The following is a 23,039-nucleotide window of genomic DNA, read 5'->3' on the forward strand; positions in this document are numbered from 1 at the left end:
ACACTTAGGTTTATTATTTAGGCCAATAAACAGAAGTGGTCTAATTTTCAGACTTGCTCAGACTCCCACAGAAAACAATGGGAGTTTGGCCCTTCTGAAAGCCAGGCCACTTCTACAGTGGTGCCCAATTTCAGGCTCCCAAATTTGAAAATTTTCATCATAATTATCAGAAGTGGGTAAGAAGAAATGTGCTCAATCGGGAAAACAAAATATAAAACCCCAGACCTGTGCATTTAAGTGATGCTCTTAGGTGGCTTAAAATCGAGACACCTGTATCCATTTGTTCTCACTATAGCTCTCAAGGACCTCAGCAGCTTAACAGGGCTATATGCACTCGCCACATCACCTATATCTTACAGTGCTATTAGCAGTGGAATATATGAAAGTAACAGCTTGCTGCGCAACAAACTGCTCATCAGCGAGTGAGTGTTAAGGAAAATTCAACCCATCATTTCCCAGGAATCCCAATAGCTGCTTTGCCGTATCCATTGATAAAAGGTTACTATTTTGTGGGAGAACACGTAAAAACAGACGTTAGTCATTCAACGGCAATAGTTATCTTGTTATATCCTGTGAGGTACTGAGGGTCCTCAACTCCTACTCCAGAAAAGGCGAATTGAGGGTGCTCAGCACCTCTCTGAATGAGACCCTGTGGCTTGTGCTGTTTTTGTATGTAAAGGGAAAGCCATAACCAGGTTTAAAACTCCTGGTTTCTATAGGTCAGTTTAAAATCCCATCCCTCTTACTGTCTAAACACATCAGAACCCAATGGTATGACATAGTCGGTAATGTTAGCAAGGAACATTGAAAGGATGCTCGTGAGCATACTTCTAACTCCCAGCACTTGTACACATTTTGTAACATACTCACAAGGATAAGGAACCTTAAACCAGGGTGCTACCAACAGCACTCCTTGTCTAGCATCCGTGCGAGCATAGAACCCATACTTTGTGCTGTCGGGGGGAAAGACGTCTGTCACAGTAAAGATGAAGCAAAGCAACCATGACACCAGGATAGCCAGAATAATCTGCGGATGAGGGGGAGGGGGGGGAAAAAAGTATTTAAAGTGAACGCACATTTCCATTTATCAACAAGGAAATGGCCATCAATAGTGAATTGTTCATGCAAACCTCTATTACCTACATATCAGACATACTTAAAACCAGAATAATAAATCCTATAATGAACTTCTTGGGTAGATTTTCCTTTCATTAAACTGCATCTAGAAAAGCTTTCAAGTCGACTTTTCCCCCTTCTTAAATCAGTGAATGCTTCCAAATGAGTACTTCAGGAATGACTGCACTAGTTTTTATTTTTACAAAAACGTAAAAGGAAGCTTTTCGCATAACTCAAGTGCATATTACAGAAAGCCTGAAGATAGTGAACTTTACCACCCCCTACTTTGGAAGGCTAAATTTAAGTTGTGAACCTCTCCTTCCCCCTCCAGACTCCTTCACTCCCCCTTTTCCCACCCTGTACCTGTAACTGGCTCTGCACAGGGGTGAGCCCACACGGAGCCAGCTGCAAGAATGGGGACTATGAATACTAGAGGTTTGTCACCATTTCCTGTACTAAATGAGAAATTTTGTGGAGTTTCTTAAAAGTGCATTTGTGGCGTTATCCCCATTATTATTTTTTGTGATCTGCTCAGCTGGTTCTAGAAAAATCAAAATAGTCATCACCAGTTCAGGGGTGGTGGGGGGAGGGAAGAGTCCATTCAGACTATTTCACCATAACCTGTGGTATGGAAAAATCAAAGACAAATGGAATTACTTACAGGAAACATTTTAAAAAGCTGCAACCTGTAGGCTGTCCATCCTTTTTTGGATTTGTAAATGGGTAAGGGGAATTTGACATTCCTTGCATATTGGGAAAACAACAACACTAGGAAAATAGTCCTGAGGGAGAGAAAAAAGGGCCATAAATCATTCACATCAGCACGTTCAAAATCCTTCCCATTACGAATATAATATTGTAATCTCTTGCAGACATTCTACAGCCAAGGTATAGCAGCATATTTTGGTGCTTAACCAAGACAAAACATTTTTACAGAGAAAATGAATACTTTAAGTATGAAGCCATTGTAATGAGAAATCCAATACTATAAAATATGTATACATGCTTTCGAGTGTCATAATACAGTTAAAAGAAAAGGAGTACTTGTGGCACCTTAGAGACGAACAAATTTATTGAGCATAAGCTTTCGTGATCTCAGCTCAGTTCATTGGATGCATTCACTGAACGCTGCAGCTCACGAAAGCTTATGCTCAAATAAATTTGTTCGTCTCTAAGGTGCCACAAGTACTCCTTTTCTTTTTGCGAATACAGACTAACACGGCTGCTACTCTGAAACCTGTCAAAATACAGTCAGAGGTAAATAGGTCAGAACAGAGGGAGCGAGATTAAGAGATCTAGGCCACTGAGCGATACATATTCAGAGATGGGAAAGCCACTGAGATGGAGAGAGATTGTTCTCTATAACTCCTGTCTTTAGGGCGTTGCCACTATCCATAGCCTGTGTGTGAAAGCACAGATGTCTAGGACTCTATGAAATCTCACTGCTAAATACGCAGAAGGGGAGGTCAGAGACAGGCTGGAGGCAAGTACATGGTGAGATCTTAATACTCGGTACTTACATAAAGCCTACCATCTCCAAAGCACTTTACAAACATTCATTAAGTAAGTTACCAAAAGTCAGTTCTAGCATCAGCTCTTAAAGGCTCAGATTTTGTGGTGTATTCACCCTCCAACATCCAAGCGCAACAGTCAAAGATTAATGAGTTACACGTTAGCACAGGGTGAAATTTCATCCTATGCAGAAGGACAGCTCAAGGCTTACACACCACTTAAGTTCTCAAAATAGGGTTTAAGTGATATACAGAACCTGTGCTGGCTCTCTAGCACAGAGGTATAATTCACTTATCCTTTAGGTTAATACATAAAAACTGCACTACTGATTTATGGAAAGTAAGTTCTGGTGAAGCCATACTCTAATTCCCATCCCACTGCGAAGTTTTTACAGAAAACACATTTTTTCTCTGAAAACAAGTCATGACTTCTGAGAATCCAATAACAGAAAGAAGGAGAAAGTGTTCAAAAGTGAAAGAAATGCAGATCCATCGAGAGAGAGCACAAAGAAGGGGAAGATGCAGCATGTGTAATGCAGAGTTGTCGGGCAACATGAACTGCTAAAGCCACCCACACCATTCTGTTGAGTAGGATACTTACAATGGCAAATGAACAAAAATCAATCTCTCTCTCCCAGGCAGACCAATATTCCCAGTTCCATTCAAACTTTAGAGTTAATAATAATAATAATAATAATACTGTTTATTACTTGTACTATAATAATGCCTATCAGCCCTAGTATTAAGCAACCATTTTTCTTGGGCCAAAGCATCTGACTTGAGTTTTGGACTTGCCTCAGGGTCACAAGTGCAAACTTCTAATTTAGAAGGGTTTTAAAAAAATATTAAATTTAGCACTGTTGTAAGATTTTAAGTCACTGCTGCTCATACTGTGAAGAGGGTCAACAAGGCACGGTATTTAATATTTTACTCAAGCTCAATATCGCGGAGAATGGTCTTAATGCCTAAAAAATACCATCAAACGACCTGAATGAAAGCCTATTCCAGGTCCTACCCAAAGTAGTGACCTCATATGCTTCTCTAGTCTCTTATGGTATTCTCTGCTGACCTTGAACAAGATACTAGTCCTTGTCTTGAGAGCCAATCTCGCTCTAGTGAGTCAAATCAGAATGCAAACTACATAAAAACTTGAGTTAAGCTGTTCTAAATATAAACCCTTTTTGAGATTCTGAAGGAGTAGGTTCCATCCCCAATTCAAAGATTTTAAGCTTTTCTCTCTTTCTTTCCATCTTTTCCTGTTCCAAATCACCTTTAATTCAGTAGAAAAAAGTTTTGTTCTCTCTTAAACTCCAGGTACAGCGTGTTCTGCGCAGGAGTGGTGTCATTCATACTTGCAGAAGTATGAATGATAAGAGGTACCTTTCCTTGCATATGAGGTACATCTTGCACTCTTCAAAGAAAGACATTACTGAAAGATGGACTACCTTTGTAAGTGTAACTAGCTCACCCTAAACCAGAGTTCGACTGGTTGCCTATAGTATTAAATAAAAGTAATGGTAAGAACTAAAACTGGATTACCCAAACATGACAGATGTTCCGAGCTTCCTAATTCAGAGATAGAGCTGGCAGTGGTTAAAGCACAGAAGTGGGAGTCAACTCAAAATGTAATTCCAGCTCTGCCATTGCCTCATTGGGACCATACACAAGTAAACCTTTGCGTCTCAACCTGCTGATCTACTAAATGGCTGTAATATTAGGCCTGCTTCAGGGGGAAATATTGAGGCTTACTGGCAGTCTCTGTGTAGTATTTTGCGATCCTTGGATGAAAGACATTAAGTAAACTCAGCAGTATTAGTACTAAAATTGAATATTTTGCCCTCAGGCCCTGTGACAAGGCAATTTGCCTGCAGTATTCTTGGAAAACATGATTGAATTAAGTTTCAGCATCTTTGGAGTGCAAAGTTTATGTATTGTGAGATTGGATGTAAATTCTCAGGGGGGCAAGAGAAGGGAAGAGAGACGTGGCCAATGAAAGCCCTGGGAAGTGTGATGAGCTTCAAAGGACTATTTTAAACAAGACAAGAAGGATCTTCTGGGACAAACAAGTGAATTTACTAGGAAATACCTGGGGGAAAGTGAATGCAAATTCCCACCTTCAGACCCAACCTTTTGAAATTAAACCCCAAGGAGAGAAACGCCGTCTGCTGATTATCTTTTCTCAGAATCTGAAGATCCAAGATCCAAGCTGTATACAGGAGAGACTGACTTATTCATGGGTGTGCTTCTTCTCAGCTAAAGCAATGATGAACTTGTAACCACAGAAAAAGCCCCTTGTGAGGCCTGAAGGCCTGATCAACTTACTAGAGCCCTAGCTGGATTGGGGGGTGATTTCTGGTAAGCTTATTAGCATTCATGCAGAGTTTTATTGTTTTTAATAGGTTCTCTCTGTAATGCTTTCATCTTAAGAACAAAGGTTTTTGCTTACAAAGAACTGCCGGGTAACTTAGAACTGGGCAATTACAGCTCTTTATAGCCTCTGAGGAGAAAGCAAAGTGCAGATGCAGGCCTGTTTAGGCAGTCTGGCTTGCTGCGAAGTCACAGCGGAAGTAGGAAACTATGCAGACCGGAAAATCCCCAGTCTGGAGGGAGACAGAGACAGGTCTCACTCAAGAGGTAACAGCTGAAGAGCTGGGAGCCCACAGTGGGTGCCCTTACTGGCCAATGCAGGGGAAATTCAGGTGGAGCTGTCCTGAACTGTGACAGGCCTTATTCACCAAACAGACCAGCGTCGCAGATGCACAACTGAAGCACAGTCTAGGAACTCATGTTTCCCAGTCTTCACATAGTCAACACACTATGATGCATCCTAAGAGTGAGTTATTTCAGCCTTGGACTCTGATTTGTGCAACATGTGACGTCAGAAAACTGTTTGGGAAATTAAAAATCCTGTGAAACAGGACTAACTGCCTGTTTAGTGTAGTTCATTCACAGGCATTTTTCTGCCTCCCAAGTTAGCAACCTAAGTCTCTGTCGCATGTCATAACAGAGAAGATATTTTCATGAGACTTTTTTTTTTTTAAATATACTGAGTTTAGCTGACTGAGGAGACACTTTCCAGTCTTGTACAAAGTTCTGCATTGCAGCAGTCGGACAGGATTTATTTATTGGCCGATGCTCAACTATTTAATTGCTGTTCCCTAACAACAAATGGAATGGGAGAGGAGGTGAGATGTCCGCCCACAGTGGGAAACTTGAGAGTTGCTGCAGGGATTTAAATGCAGAAGGAAGTAAGGGAATACACACAGAAAGTAAAAATAAAGGGCGAAAGTCACATACATGCTAAAGCTGTGCATATTTCCTCACTAACAGTTGTTCAGTGTGAACGCAGGAAACCTATATAACAAAAAAAACTACCAAAACATTAATTACTACTAAAGGCTATGTCCTATCCTTTGTGCAAACCGCTCCCTGACATGAGCAGGAGAACCACTGTGGAGTGACAACTGTATGCATCCTTTCTTCATAATGCAGCTCCAGTTAACCACATCCAAGGGTACTTACAACATAGCAATACCCCAGTGTTTGCCTGCTCTCTCCCCTGCGGCCTGGAAACCCGACAGGCCAATCAGAGCCACAGTTGGTGTAATCGTCAGAGGTCCAATGTATCTCAGGAGAGCTCCAGGAAGGCCAAGGAAGCCAATCACCACTTCTATTAAGGAGGACATGATAATAGCCCCTTGGATCTGAATACACAAAGAATGGGAAAAAATACAGTTCAATTAAGTTTGAAACAAAACATTCTTTTTCGGCTCTGGGTTATAAACTGCAATTAAAGAATTCAGTGACAAAGCAGGCCTCAGCAAACTGTTTTTGGTCATACAACAGCTAATTATGAGTTTAAGTGACTTATTGCTTACGTATAACACTCATGTTTTTCTCCACAAAACTATTACCCAACGGACCAATGGGCCAGTTTGGTAGTTGTGTGGATAGCACATCACACTGTCATACAGGAGACCTGGGTTCCAGGCTAACCTTTAAGCTCTCAGATCGAACCGGCAAGGGCTGGTGGCGCCACGGAGGTGAGATGCTCTTAGCTCCTAGGGGCAGAGTATATGCTGCATTGTTCACAAGTGCTCCTTAGAAGCTGGCATAGAGCAGCGTTGTGGTCTCAGGAGACTGCCAGCCTTCTTGGCTGCAGGGCTCTTGGCAGGATGTAGCTATGGTTTGAACATGGGGAAGAGAGAGGGGTTGTTTTAAATTGAGGAAAAATTTGCAGCCCCAAGCGACGGGATGGGAGATAAGTTCCATGACACATGCCTCAATTGGACTATGCTACCTATCCTTCTGTAGTGTGATGTCTGGGCACAACCCCCATCCTGGGCTCTGCAGGACAAAAGAAAGTTCATACTGAAATGCTGGAGGTGGGGAAGGAATTGGGCAGACTCAGCACGTCTCTGGGGAGCATCAGCATCTCCATCAGAACTGTATCCAGCTTTAGAAACCTTGATATCAAGTGATTTGCTCACTGCAGATCATTATCCTTGGGGAACAGCCTACTGAATTACTGAGCAATGGTAGGCAAGCAGCTTAATAGCAGCTAAAGTGTTTAACTGCTATTGGTGAACACAAACTGCGCATTCTAAGCAGCAGAATATTAGTCTCCCTTGTGTACTGTACTGTACGTCTTTTTGAACGTGGTAGATGACTCATTGCATTCCATTTTCAGTAATGCATAAAAAGTTGGAATGGTTAAAATTTGCACAAAGCAGATAACGGGATATAGTCACACTTAATGGTAGTGAAGGACAAAATTACAAACTTAAAATACAAGAACATGCAGAGGTACGGATGAGAAACCTTAACTGAAATGGGATGATCAACAGAGAAAGACATTACCTCTCGTATCCTGGGGTACCAGATATGCTCAGTGTGCAGCAGCTCTGTTGTGCCATTAGTAACTGTTACATCTTGGAGGAATAAAAAACAAACACGTTTTCATTTCTGTGTCCCATTCAGAGTGTTTTATTTTTAGTAAGTGAAAGATTCACCTAATACTTCAGCACTAGTTTATTTTTTAGACTGACCAATGTTTGAGAAACTAAACACTCCAGTCCCAGCAATCAGCTCTCAGAGTCTGGCTACACAGCAACTAGACACCAATGGCTGGCCTGTGCCAGCGACTCAGGCTATGTGACTGTTTCATTGCAGTCTATGCTTCTGGGCTCAGGCTCTGAGACTCTGCACAGTGGGAGCGTCCCAGAGACCAGGTTCCGGCCTGAGCCCAGAAGTCTACATGGCAATCAAACAGCCCTGCAGCCCAAGGCCCGGGAGCCCAGGTCGAGTGGCACAGGCCAGCCACAGGTTTTTCTTTGCAGCGTAGACACATCTTCAGAGGACTAAGGCAGCATTTCCTAAGGGCTAGCCACCAGAGTGGAAAATCCTAATTTGCCAAATGTAAGGGTCACTTATGGATTCTTTTCACCCCAGTAAGCTGAGTGGGAATGTTTTCATCACGAGAATTACTTGATTTTATACGTCTAAAACAGTCAAACATTTGTCATTTACTAATTTAACAAGTTCATTAGAGTGTAATAACAGCTCGTGTCTGACCCCTTTAGAAGGTTAGAAATGGTCAAGAGCAACACAAAGCAAGGGTCCTTTTCAACGATAAACTGAAACCAGTATCTCATTTGATCTCTAATACAGGAATAAGCCACAACAGGGTGTGTACTTCTAGGCTGTTAATACACGCTTCAGGGCACTGTGATGCATCCAGTTGAAAGCAGATCACGCTCCTTAGCATGGCTTACTGCCATGGACACTGAAAATTTGTGTGTAATTTCATCATGTCCAGGGCCTGATTTTCTGAACTACAGACTTGGATATCTACCTTCTAAGATATAAAACCTAACGTGAGCTGTTGCAAATATCAAAAAGAAGAAATGAATGTAAGAGGGTCACAATTAATTAAAGGGATCTGGGGCCTATGAGAGGAAGCCGGAAACTCTTTTTTCACCTTTTCATCTGCTGTTCCCTTCCGCAAGTCAAGCTGCCTCATTCTGCACAGGTAAGATCTTAAAATCTACCATAGAAAACTGAACTGAGAGCAATGACATAGTTCCGACTTCAGTTTTTTAACTTAAAGAGAGACCAGATGGTCAGGTTTCATTTAAAAAGCTAACTATACATCTGTGGAAAACTTCTCAAGACACTGGGGTGGGCAAAAGAGACACTGAAGGCCTAATTTGGCCTACAGTTTGGTTTGCTTGTTTAATTGGTGACATTGAGGTGGAAACCACCAAAACCTGGCTCTCAAAATTCAGGCTCATTATGCAGAGGTAACAGTGAAACATCTATTGCATAGAGTTTATGGCTAAAAGACTAGCTCTTCTAGTCTGATCTCTTGTATATCGCAGGCCATAGAATTTTGTCCATTTACTCTTGTATTGAGCCCAATAACTTGTATTTAACTAAGGCATATTTTCCAGACAGGCATCCAGTCTCGATTTGCAGACACCAAGAGATGAAGAATCTACCACTTCCCTTGGAAGTTTGTTTCAATGTTTAATCACCTGCACTGTTAAAAATGTGTGCCTAATTTCTAATTTTAATTCTTCCAGCTTAAGCTTCCAACCCTTGGTTCTTGTTCTGTCTGTCTTCACTAAAGCCCTTTAGTACCTGGTATTTTCTTCCTATGAAGGTACTTATACACTGTAATCAGACCACTCAAAAAAAATATTTTTTTTTTTGATAAACAAAACAGATTGAGCTCTTGAAATCTCTAACTCCAAGGTATTTTCTCCAGCCTTCAAATCATGTTTTGTGGCTCTTTTCTTCAACCTCAAATTTTCAACATACTTTTTAAAATGTGGGTATCAGGACTGTATGCGGAACTACACGCTATTTCAACACTGGTCTCACCAACGCTATGTACAGCAGTAACCATCATCTCCTTACTCCTACTCATTAATCCCTTTGATACATCCCAGGATTGCATCAGACCTGTGCACCACAGCATTGCACTGGGAATTCATGCTGAGTTGCTGGTCTACTATAACCTCTAACTCCTTTTCAGTTGCCAGGACACAGTCCCCTATTCTGCAGGTATGGCCTTCATACCTTATTCTTAGAAGTACAGCTTTGTATTTTAATACAGTCAGATGTGTTTTGTTATATGGGTCCAGATTACCAATCAATCCAGATGACTGCCCTATCGTCATTATTTACTATTCAGTTGGTCTTTTGAGTCATCCGCAAATTTTATCAGCAGCAATTTTATATTCGCTTCCAGATGGTTGACAAAAAATGCTGAATAGCATTGGACCTAATAGTAATCCCTGTGGAACCCCGCTAGAAATAACCCCATTCAATGGTGATTCCTCAATGACAACAATGTTCAAAGATCTCTCAGCTAGACAGTTCTGATTCCACTTCACACAAGTTTTGATACTGTGTAGTACTATTTTAATTTTTGAATACTGATGTAACATTAGCACTTTTCCAGTTTTCTCAATTTTCTGTTTTCTCCTTAGCCAGATCTTTTATAACTCATGGATGCAAGTTATCCTGCTGATTTACAGAAGTTTATCCCCGGTAGATGTTGTTTCAAATCCTTCTTAATAGTAGCATGCAAAGTACTTCAGAATGCTCATGTGACAAGAGTACATCATCCTGCTTCATTCCAAATGCACAACAGAAATATTTATTGAACACATCTGCCTTTTCTGCATTGTTAACAACAATTCTGCTATATCTATCTAGTAATGGGCCTGTACCACTGCTAGACCCCACTTACTGAACAAAAAAACCCACCTTATTTTCCTTAGCGCTACAAGCCAGAGATTTTGCCCTGATATAATTAGCTTCTCGCTTTTTTTAAAAAAAATACTTCATTTACACGAAGAGTGTATTAGACATGGAAATCACTAAAAGAAAGTCAGAACTCCACAACAGCATTTTTACAAAATCATGTTTTCAAAAGCAAAGAGTCAAAACAATTCTCCTAATCTCTCCACATCGGTGAGTTGCAAGTTAGATGTCCCATTTTGAGTTACCTGGGTGACTTATCACGTGGTTAAAATTCCATAAGCATACATGACTTGCATTTACCTGTGTCATTACACTTCCACTTCTCCAAGGAGAGGATCGCTCTGGCAGGTGCTAAGAATGCAAAAGCACTGGCTTGAAACAAAGGTAACCTGAAGGAAATGGAAAGAGAAAATACAGACCTTTGTAGTTTGCAACATCATAACACTGTTTCTATGTACTTTTCTACGTGTGGTTTTCACGAGGTTAACCCTCTTCAACTTACTACTCTTTTTCCACTATTAGAAATTTTGAAGTAAACAATTTATTTAAAGGAATAAAAAGAAATCATAAAAAAATCCAACCACCAGAAAGACATTAAATGCAATAGCAGCTATTATTAGTAACAAATGTTACTGAACACTTGTATGCAGATACCAGGTATTGGTACAACAAGACCTTTATTCAACGGGGGAAAGGCCGTGCATAACAGGTATATACTAAAACAATACAAGTGTGAGGTGCTGAATGTGCAGAAGTACAGTATATGAAGTGTTAAGTTAGCTTGTGAAAGGCAAGTTATTCTTCACATAGTTTGAATAAGGGCTAGTCTACACTGGCTTTAGCCTTGTTGGTGTAGTCACAGCAGAGTGCTGGGGGAGAGCTCTCCCAGCGCTCTAAAAAAAAACACCTCCATGAGAGGCACGGCTCCCGGCGTTGGTACACTTTTCACACTGGCGCTTTACAGCACCGAAACTTGCTGCGCTCAGTGGGGTGTTTTTGCAGACCCCATGAGCGAGAAAGTTGCAGCCCTGTTAAGTGCCAGTGTAGACAAGCCTTAAGTGACACACCTGAATTGCACAGCTGGGATTAAAAGCATATATAGTTTGATTACTGAGTTGATGTGTAAATAGCTATAAAGCAGGTAAAAACTGATAAGTTCCAGGAAAGCAAGAGCAATGAATCTGGAAGCTGAAAGGATATTAAGAGAAAAGACATGTTTAATATTGTTTATATCAATTCCCCAAACGGTTTTAAAAAGGACATCCATCTGCATCTTTCTGTGTATTCAGTAAGCTATAGCTTGCACAACATGTTAAAACAGTAATAGACATTGCTTAACTATTTAAGAATAACACTTTGAACTGTTCTCTACAGACTGTTTTTGCGAGATGGTCACATCATTCTCTTTAAAAACAGATCAAACTCTGGCACATCGAGCACTTCCTGCTCATGGGGCACTGGCTACACTCCTGCTTTTCTGCTGCTTGTACCGCCACAAAAGAGAGCCCTGATGCCGGCAGAATCAGCAGCACAGGAAAAGGAGCAAAACCAGCAGGCTCAGCTCGGGGTAACAAGTAGCCAAAAAAAGTAGGACTAGAAATGCGAAATGCCGGAACAACTGGAGGGAGGACCTTCCTCAGTGAGGTACTTCAGAGAGTACGATGAACAGAGGAGGTGGCGAGGAGATAGAAAACAGAGGCAATAGGAACGTGCATGAGTTAATGTCATACGTTCACAGGCAGGAAAAGGGATCAAGAGTTGGTATATGATTGGCAGGGGAGGTGGCCATGAGATTCTTTTACAAGAATTGGCCCACACAGAGAATTTAGAAACCTCTGCTTTTTAAAAATTCTAAGTACGGGCAGCACACAGACCACATGTGAATGGCCATGACTTTGCTTGGATTGTGAGGCTTATACTCGGGTGTGAGTCCCTATATCGGCTACTCGTGGCAAAAATCTAAACCATATCCTGAGTGAAGAGAAATGGTGTTTGCTGTGAGCAAATGATTCATCTCATACCTTTGATCTTCACTAGACAAACTGGCACCCAGGGCAAAATATGTAATACCTGAAACAAGCTGCTACTCCTCACCTCTACTTACCCACTACTTCCCTTCTCCTTTTACAAATCCTTTAATATACCTCTCAAAAACATTCTTCAATAATGAAGTCAGTTTAGTGTTTCAACTTGATTCCGGCAATTTAGTCCATGCAGAAAAAGCTTTTCAAACCTTGTGTAAATTTAACTTCATCTGTAACATGCACATGTTGTGAGCATTCAAAGCTTAATATTTGTTCCTTTCAAATGATTAGGTATCAGCACATTCTATGAATATTAAATAGTCACAGAAGCCTGGACTTCTGCTGTGTCAACTTGCCTCCATTTGACACACAACTTCTTGACAGATAAATTTAGATTTAATTTTTTTAAAACATCATAAAATTGCAAAACTGCACTGTCTTGGAAGAGATCAGTGCAAAAGAATTCAGGAGTTGAGCTTTTTAACTATATTCGATAAGGAACTGTTATGTGAAGTGTTCAGAGATGCTCCAGGCTGTGGAGATTTTTAATTAATTCATGATGTTTGAATTTTCAAGTAAAACACTGATGCCCTGATTTAGGGAAGTATGAACATATGTGCTCAGGTTAAGCTTTTGGATATTCTCCTTTGATAAATTCTTTGTACATTGTCTAATGCGGTTTTGCATGACTGACCCCTCAGGCCTTGTAAGTCAAAGCTGACCTGCTATATTGATCATGAGAGTTTCTGCAGCAGACAAGATACCAGCTTTGTTTTTTCCTAACCAGAAATTAACATAACCTATCTTACTTTGTTACAGTAGTAAGCGAGTAAAGAACAACCATGACCAGTTATCTTTCAAGAAAGCTAACATTAGCACTGGCCTGGGTTAATAGAATATCAGGGTTGGAAGACCTCAGGAGGTCATCTCGTCCAACCCCCTGCTCAAAGCAGGGCCAATCCCCAACTAAATTATCCCAGCCAGGGCTTTGTCAAGCCGGGCCTTAAAAACCTCTAAGGATGGACATTCCACCACCTCCCTAGGGAACCCATTCCAGTGGTTCACCACCCAACGTATTCCATACAATGCCAAACATATTCCGTAAAATGCCTTTCCAATTTTTAAGTTCCACACATACTGGATAAGAATTATGCTACTGTCAGGGTTCCTTCCCCCACTCTGAACTGTAGGGTACAGATGTGGGGACCCGCATGAAAGACCCCGAAAGACCCCCTAAGCTTATTTCTACCAGCTTAGGTTAAAAACTTCCCCAAGGTACAAACTTTCCCTTGTCCTTGAACCGTATGCTGCCACCAAGCGTTTTAAACAAGGAACAGAGAAAGAGACCACTTGGAAACGTCTTCCCCCAAAATATCCCCCCAAGCCGCGCCCCCCCCCCCCCCCCCCGGTTCCTGGGGAAGGCTTGATAAGAATCCTCACCAGTTTTGTACAGATGAACACAGACTCAAACCCTGGGATCTTAAGAACAATGAAAAAATCAATCCGGTTCTTAAAAGAAGAATTTGAATTAAAGAAAAGGTAAAAGAATCACCTCTGTAAAATCAGGATGGAAAATACTTTACAGGGTATTCAGATTCAAAACACAGAGGATCCCCTTCTGGGCAAAACCTTAAAGTTACAGAAAACAGGAATAAACCTCCCTCTTAACACAGGGAAAATTTACATAAAACCAAAGATAAACTAATCTGCCTTGCCTGGCTTACTTATACCAGTTGCAATATTGGAGACTTGGATTAGGATGGGTTGGAGAAGATGGATTACTGTCTGGCCTCTCTCAGTCCCAAGAGAGAGCAAACATGTAAACTAAGAGCACAAACAAAAGCCTCCCCCCACCCCAAGATTTGAAATTATCTTGTTCCCTTATTGGTCCTTTGGGTCAGGTGCCAGCCAGGTTAGCTGAGCTTCTTCACCCTTTACAGGTAACAGGATGTTGCCTCTGGCCAGGAGAGATTTTATAGCACTGTATACACAAAGGTGGTTACCCTTCCCTTTATATTTACCTACAGCCATATTTAAACCAAAGCAAATCTTTAATGTGTGATTTCAATTTGGGCTATAGTGCAGTACGCAAGTCCTTAGTCCCATTTCTAACGTTTACACTGCTATCAATTCACAGAGAGTAAATTCTAATGCAACACCAAGGCCAACACCATTGCTGCAGACACATAAACCACAGTACAAACGCTGAAGCTCTTTTGTAAAAGATAAGGTTACTCGAAGAATAGCAATTCACAACTAACTTGCAAAAAGTAAGATGCTAATTTAGAGTTTAAGTGTAACAGCAAGCCTGAAGCAGGTTTGTAAAAGGTAAGGTTACTCGACGAAAACCAATTACTCACCTTCTCGGAACTGTTGTTCTTCAAGATATGTTGCTCATATCAATTCCAATTAGATGTGTGCACGCCATGTGCACAGTCATCTGAAAGTTTTTCCCCCTCGCAGCACATGTCGGGTTGGCTCTAGAGCGGTGCCTTCATGGCGCTCCATCTATGACCCTGGCAACCCGGCGCCTCCTCAGTTCCTTCTTGCCAGTTACTCCAACAGAGGGCAAGGGTTTGGAATGGATATCAGCAACACATCTTGAAGAACAGCTACGATAAGGTGAGTAACCGTTTTTTCTTCAAGTGATTGCTCATATCTATTCCAATTACGTGACTCCCAAGCCTTAGCTAGGCAATGGGGTCGGAGTTATGGAATCGCTGATTGGAGCACCGCTCTGCCAAAGACTGCATCATCTCTGGCATGCCGGATGATGGCGTAATGAGAGGTGAACGTATGTATCGAGGACCAAGTTGCTGCCCTGCAGATTTCTTGCATCAGGCCCTGGGCCAGGAACATCACTGATGAGGACTGGGCCCTCGTGGAGTGTGCCGTACGAGCCGGGGCTGGTGTTTTGGCCAGCTTGTAGTATGTGCGGATGCAGGACTTGATCCAGGAAGCTATTCTTTGAGATGAGACCAGGAGTCCTTTCATCCCATCTGCTACCACTACGAACAACTGGTTCGACTTCCTGAACAGCTCGGTGCGCTCCATGTAGAAGGCCAGCGCTCGCCGAACATCAAGGGAGTGCAGCCTCTGCTCACGACTACAGGCATGAGGCTTAGGATAAAAAAAAAACAGGCAAGAAAATGTCCTGACTATTGTGGAAGTGTGACACAACCTTAGGAAGAAAGGCCGGGTGGGGTCTGAGTTGCACCTTATCCCTGTGGAAAACCGTATAAGGTGGGTCAGAGGCAAGGGCCTAACTCAGACACACTCCTTGCAGATATAATGGCAACCCAAAAGGGTATCTTCCACGACAGATAGAAAAGGGAGCAAGTCGTCAGCGATTCAAATGGGGGCACCATCAGTCTGGAGAGGACCAGATTAAGGTCCCCCACGCGGACAGGCTGTCTGATCTGGGGATGTAGCTTTTCCAGACCCTTGAGGATCTGACCAACCATAGGGTTGGCAAAGACGGAGAGTCCAGATGCTCCTGGGTGGAAAGCTGAGATAGCAGCGAGGTGTACCTTTCTGGAGGACATTGCCAGGCCGTGCTGTTTCAGGTGCAGAAGGTACTCTAAGATGAGAGGTACAGGTGCCTGAAGAGGGGGTGTAGGACTCTGGTCACACCAACACAAAAATCTCTTCCACTTTGCCAGATACGTGGCTCTAGTGGAGTGCTTCCTGCTGCTGAGGACCACTTGTTCTTAGCACAGAAGCTCCATGGGGTTCAGCCAGGAAGCTTCCAAGCTGTGAAGTGGAAGGACTGCAGGTCGGGGTGATGGATGCAACTGTGGTCCTGAGTGATCAGGTCGGGGAGGAGTGGCAACGTGACCGGGGCATCCACTGACAGTTCCAGGAGCGTAGTGTGCCAATGTTGTCAAGGCCATGCTGGTGCCACGAGAGTTCTCTCTGCCCCGTCCCTGCGGACTTTGAGGAGGACCTTGTGCACAAGAGGGAACAGGGGAAAGGCAGAAAGCAAGCGGCCTCCCCAGGGTAGCAGGAATGTGTCCGTGATTGAGCCTAGGCTGTGTTTCTGGAAGGAGCAGAACACCGGGCACTTTCTGTTGCTCCAGGTGGCCAACAGATTGATCTGGGGAAACCTCCACCTTTGGAAGATGGCGTGTATGACATCCGGCCAGAGGGACCACTCGTGATTGCGGATGGACTGCTGAGGTGGCCTGCCAGTGTGTTCTGAACTCCTGGTAGATGGGATGCTTCCAGATGAATGGAGTAGGCTACGCACAACTCCCACAGCCGGAGGGCTTTCCGACAATAGGAAAGAGGAGCGGGCTCCACCCTGCTTGTTGATGTAAAACACAGCAGTGGTGCTGTCCGTCAGAACTGCTACACACTGACCTTTCAGTCAGACCTGGAAGGCTTGGCATGCTAGTCGCACCGCCCTTAGCTCCTTGATATTGACCTGGAGGGAGAGCTCACCCTGTAATCACAGGCCCTGTCCGTCGCTCGCCTGCAAGCACTCTGATGCAAGCACCCTTTCTTGTCCCAGCATATAAACAATGACTAAAACGCCAACAGTCTGATAGGAGAAAAGTCCACTCCCAAACTGGAGTTTCTCATGCTGCAGTGGGGCCGAGAAAGCAGCATGCCAGCCTGCAAAGAGTATTAAGTTGGGTAAATCAGCAGACTCCATAGTATATGGTTTTACTACCCACCATAAAAAGGCACAAGAATTCTGCTACATAGTTAAGCAATGAATGCTCCAAAGAGCTTCTGGCTGAATTCCCCTCAGTCCAATTGCTAGAATAAACTCCAATTCAGCTTGCAATAAAAGTAAAACTGGAAAGGATCTAAGACAAAGCGAACAGCTCGACTTTAGCAATGCTATTTCCTCAGTGGCTTTATCTCTGTGTTTCAGCCTGGACGAGTTTGGGAAAAAACGCATTAGGAGGTTTCTATTAGATTCCCTTTTCACGTCATATCCACGGAGATGGTGATTATCTTAATGGTGAGGAGTTATTCCAACTGAAAACTGACTTTTTTTTTTTAAGCATAGAATACAGAAGACACTGACTGTAAAGTTGTTTGATTAGTGCCCCTGCATTTTTCTTCTCTCTCCAGCCACTCTCCTTTCATCTAAGACCTAGGAAGTTGTGTTTATGGCTGCAGAATCAATAATACTCTTTTTGTTAATGTAGTGACTTCCCATACAAAGCTACATTTTTCAGTAGTTTAAAATTTGTTTGACTAGGGCAGTGGTTTTCAAACGTTTTGTATTGGTGACCCCTTTCACACAGCAAGCCTCTGACCCCAACGTAACCACCTTGTGACCCCAGTTTGAGAATCCCTGAACGAGGGGTTGCACGCTTTGTAGCTTGTGTAGGCTGAGCTCATTGCACCCACAAGGGGCTCCAGGCATCCTTCCCTTCTCCCTGTCCCCAGCTCCCTATGTGCCATTCTTCCCTCCCCCTCTATTGCAGGGACTCCCTGCAACCTCCCCCAATCTGCTCTCTGCCATGGGGTCTGTGCCCCCCCTATTCCTCCCACACCAGCAGCGTTGTGTGCACCACCTTCCTTTCCCACTTCCCCCACGTCATCCATTCCCCTCCATGACATTCTGGCCACTGATCCTTAGATCACACGGTGAAATTTTGAAATTGGTCAGGTGCAGCATTCAACAGCGATTGTGATGCACGCATAAGGCCCCCCCGAGCTTTGCTAAAAAATTCACTCTGAGTTGAACACTGTTTCTGAACTACTTTTTTCAGCCCAGTCACAATGGACTTTTTGCCAAGGCTAAATTGGCTGGTCTTTTATGAGGACATGATCCAGGGACTCCAGTGGTTATTGCATTTCCTTCTTCTCAAGAGAAGACAAATTCACTCTTCTCAGATAAATACATAGTAATTTGTCAGCAATATACAATGAAGTGGCGATACATGGAAACACCAGTCAACAAAAATCAGAAGAAAAAACAAAAAGGTGAGATGGTACGCGGTTAAGTAACAATTAAATCTCTTAGCGGAATTCTACCACAATCTTGATAAACTGAAACTATGCCCTAAAAGTACACTATTGTGAAACAGTAATACATCACATGCCTAAGATCACACAAATGTACAAAGTGGATACATTACCCAAGCCCATATAAACACATGGTCAGGATGCAATTTCAAGGGCAAGTGTGCATGGTAACACCCATTGTTTCATGTTCTCTATGTATATAAACCTCCCCACTGTATTTTCCACCGAATGCATCCGATGAAGTGAGCTGCAGCTCACGAAAGCTTATGTTCTAATAAATTGGTTAGTCTCTAAGGTGCCACAAGTCCTCCTTTTCTTTTTCAGGGCAACTCTGAATTTCCTAATGGTTGAGGTTTTGACCCTCGCACTATTGAAGACAGCTTCTGGGTAATTAAAAGGTTGTTTTTGAAACATCCTAGCTAACACAAATACATTGCATATGTGTAACAATGCTTAGATAGTACAGACACGCAATTCACCAAACCTACAATATAGCTCAAGGTACCTATTTATCTCTCAGATCATAATAGTTCCTTTGTATTAATCCAAAAGGCTGGCAAAGAGCTATGCTTTGGTAAATAGCCTGAATTCCTAAAATTAGTATGGATAGCAGACGAACTACAATGGCTCCAGGTAACTGGCTACATCCATCTCTAAGGGCTTTTAACTAGTGAAAATTGACCTTTCTGAAACCGTAATGGCTTTATTTGTTTAAACATTTCTCAGTTCACAGGCTTGCCAATAAACCTTGTAAGAATCTCATTTCAAGTGTAGTTCATGTCTGCAGGTCCCAAGCAAATATAAAACAGTATCACATGCTAACAGTTACAAAATGTTCAGCCGCTAATTCTCCAAAAACAAAGTTAGTGGAATAGGCCTGAGAGATGATGGAGTAAGTCTTCAGTGGTCTAAAAAAATGAAGATGACTTTTTCATCTAAAAAAAGACTTATACTGACCATATCTTCCGATTTCCGTGACTATCCCTTGACCCTATACGTGAAGGCCAGTATAAGATGCAAGATAAGGAGGTAAAAAGTAATGTGTTAAAGGTAAAAGCATTTGAAGCAAGCAGCAACATAATCAGATATAGCTGCTCAATTTAAATGTGATTATCTTGAAGACAATGAGGGGCCTGGCCCATTCTTCTCTGCTACCCTCTTCCCCCCCTTCCCCCTTTTATAAATGTTTAGCTAAAATCTAGGAATAAGTGTGTTTGAGCTAACTCTCTTTGTCCTCATTTGAAGTTAACAGGAAGGAACAAACCGAATAGGGAAGAAAACTGTCTCATACGTGACAGGTTTCAGAGTAACAGCCGTGTTAGTCTGTATTCGCAAAAAGAAAACGAGGACTTGTGGCACCTTAGAGACTAACCAATTTATTTGAGCATAAGCTTTCGTGAGCTACAGCTCACTTTATCGGATGCAACCGATGAAATGAGCTGTAGCTCACGAAAGCTTATGCTCAAATAAATTGGTTAGTCTCTAAGGTGCCACAAGTACTCGTTTTCTTTTTGCGAATACATGTGAGGGACAGAGCATTTTGTCTCAAGGAAAACATGGTCTTAGGAAAAAGCAAATTCTGTTTTCTCCTTTCTGACAATTTCACCTAGACAAAATATCCCTTCCTATTTCTGAAGTAAGCATTTGATGAAAGAAATATCAAAGCAGCTTTACAATTCTTAGAAAAGCTGAGGGTAAGAAAAGGACAAAGAACCTTTTCTGAAGAGGTAGAAGGAAGGTGAGATGGCAGATCAGCTGAGTTCTTTCTCCAGGCTATTGAAAACAAAACAAACACAAGGACTTTGACTCAGGACGCCTGAATTGCCTGAAGAGGTTTTGGATTTTTTCCCTTTGGCTGACCTGCATTAACAGTCCTAAATTACTTGTTTAACGGGTTTGCCCTTTTCTCCCTACTGAGTGATCTCCTCCACCCAAATAGTCTGTTTCTTGAGTAAGTGTTTTTAATTTAAACTACATTGTCCATTTTTCACTGAAAGTCTAAGACTTCGTCTTATATCATTTTTATGATAAATTAAGTGACACTTGAACAATAGTGCTTGGACATGCTAATACAATGAGTATCTTTCTTCTGGTCTTATTTTTCTTTCTTGATTCTATTCAAGATGCAGAAACAACCTTGTGGGTTTTATCCATCCCTTGACTCAAATAATGCATGAACAAGGGTTTAAGTAAATGTTTAGTTAAACTCTCTCCGCAGTATTCCAAGTACAGTGATAAGTGCTTTTTTATTTTTATTTTAACTTCACTGTTGTTAGAACGTACTCAGTTTTGGCAATAACGTATTATTTTAAAAATCTGGCAGTATTTGGACTAGTCTCAGATATGTCACCGTATTAGAATAGCACTTCCAGAAACAGTGGCGTAAAAGATACAGGAACCCCCAAGCAAACACTTATGTTCCTTGACAGCTTGTGGTAAAGTGATACCGGCACCTCTGTGCAGTTAAGAAAGACGACCTTTATTTCCCACCCATTCCCACAGAAGGAATTTACAAGGGAACATATGCAAAGGGTATGTTATTGGCAGAGACAGTAAGGTCAGGGATAAGAAGTTGCCCTTCCTTTTTCTTAAGGTCTATTATATGATCTACCTTAATTATGTAAAAGTGATTCCGAAGTGCAAGGGTTTCGACAGAACAGAGAGACTCTTCTAGATGAGCATTTTATCCTCAGCTGTAAGCATGATTAACTACACAGGTCACTTGCTTTCACTGATATACACCTGCAACCTGAAGCATCAGAGTCGTACATTAGCTTCTTCAAGTATATGGCTCCAGAGATCCTAGTATTTCAACATACTTTGACAATCACCTTGCGGAAACTGTCACAGCACAATATGACAGAAGGAACAGTAGATGTTACTGTGTCCATACACCAAAACTTCAACTGGTTACCTTTTGGAAGTTAGTATGAGGACAGTATTCTAAGCAGTCACTCTTTAAAGTAGGCTAAATCATTTTTTTCCCAGTGTTCAATCACCTTGTTTCTCCTCACTATTTCCCCGCTCCTCTACTCTTTTTATTCTGCTCATGCCTTCTTTCATTCAAAACAGCTTCCCAGTTATCCAAAATGTAGTGCTGGTCTACATCAGAAAATTAGATCAACCCAGCTATATTGCTCAAGGGTGCAAAAAATCCACATCTCTGAGTGACGTAGCAAAATAACTTAACCCTCAGGCAAGTTTATTACAGTGCTACATTGATGGAATAATTCTCCCATTGATCTCGCTGTGACGTTGCACTCAATATGATTTTATCAAAGTATGCTAATGAGTGAATATCATGTAACTGGAATATGCTTCATGCAAAAGGTCTCTTGTAAGGTATCATTACAAAGCTTATAACCTAGTGAGTGTGGTCATCCTATTTGTATAAATGTATCCCTCTTGTATCAGAAACTAGAAATATGAAATATAGCTTTGTAGTTATGCAAAATGTGGGCCATTAATGGTAGTTTGGAATCTTAATGGCGCCCATCAACCAGGACAATTAATTGTGGATAGCTCTGTTCGCTTCCAGGCCTTCCTGTGAGTCAGACTGGGAGGAATGAGGGCTTGGAGTTTTACAGTGACATGTGATCATGTCACCTGAACTGAAATCCATCTTTAACCTGGTGCTTTTCCATTGAGAACTAGGAGTGGGAACCCAGAGAGAGACAAAGGATTCCCACGTGGTACAAAAGATATATAAGGGAGTGGAACAAAACAAAGGGGGCAGCAATCATGAGAAATCCCCTAGCTACCACCTGAGCTGGAACAAGGGCTTTGTACCAGGAGAAAGGATTGTGCCCAGACTAGGAAGGCGTCCAGTCTGTGACAGAAGCTTTTTGAAACATCTGACGGTGAGATTTTATCTGTACTCAGTTTTCGTACTGTACTAGACTTAGACTTGCGTGTTTTATTTTATTTTGCTTGGTAATTCACTTTGTTCTGTCTGTTATTACTTGGAACCACTTAAATCCTACTTTTTGTATTTAATAATTACTAAGTAAAAAGTGATTCTAACTCAGAGTACGTATTAATGCCTGGGGGGACAAACAGCTGTGCCTCTCTCTCTCTCAGTGTTATAGAGGGCGAACAATTTTATGCGTTTACCTTGTAAAAGCTTTACACAGGGTAAAACGGATTTATTTGGGGTTTGGACCCCATTGGGAGCTGGGCATCAGTGTTAGAGACAGGAACGCTTCTTAAGCTGTTTTCAGGTAAGCCTGCAGCTGTTGGGGGACGTGGTTCAGACCTGGGTCTGGGTTTGTAGCAAGCCAGCGTGTCTAACTCAAACAAGCAAGGTTCTGAAGTCCCAAGCTTCAGGGGTAGTCTCAGCACATCAGTTGGCAGTCCCAAGGGGGTTTCTGTGATCCAACCCATCACACTAGCTATGGCCTCTTGGGGAGGTGGATTTACTACAGCGACAGGAGAACCCCTCCAGTCACACTAATACGTGAGTACAGTAAGCGTACACTGAAGAGCTACAGTGGTGTAGCTGCAGCTATGCCGCTGTAATGTTTTAAGCGTAGAGACAGCCTTATTTTTACACTTCGTATCCATTTTATGTGCATTAAACCTTCCAAAATTAGGAAGGGACAACCCTATTGCCGAGCAAGCTTGAGTT

At 42.1% G+C, this 23,039-nt stretch overlaps 1 protein-coding gene across 2 annotated transcripts in view; it reads right to left on the reverse strand.

Annotated features, from left to right (window-relative positions):
* The window catches only part of SLC23A2 (solute carrier family 23 member 2), a 124,327-nt gene that overhangs the window by 13,221 nt on the left and 88,067 nt on the right, over nt 1–23,039 (reverse strand). For both annotated transcript variants that reach the window (XM_073325290.1, XM_073325291.1), the window contains 5 exons: nt 10,701–10,789; nt 7,488–7,558; nt 6,150–6,331; nt 1,778–1,898; nt 871–1,027 (listed from right to left, as the gene is read on the reverse strand). In XM_073325290.1, the coding sequence (XP_073181391.1) occupies nt 871–1,027; nt 1,778–1,898; nt 6,150–6,331; nt 7,488–7,558; nt 10,701–10,789 (620 nt within the window). The remainder of the gene's footprint in view (nt 1–870; nt 1,028–1,777; nt 1,899–6,149; nt 6,332–7,487; nt 7,559–10,700; nt 10,790–23,039) is intronic.

This window comes from Lepidochelys kempii, chromosome 26 (assembly GCF_965140265.1).
Source record: "Lepidochelys kempii isolate rLepKem1 chromosome 26, rLepKem1.hap2, whole genome shotgun sequence".
NCBI classification, from domain to species: domain Eukaryota; kingdom Metazoa; phylum Chordata; order Testudines; family Cheloniidae; genus Lepidochelys; species Lepidochelys kempii.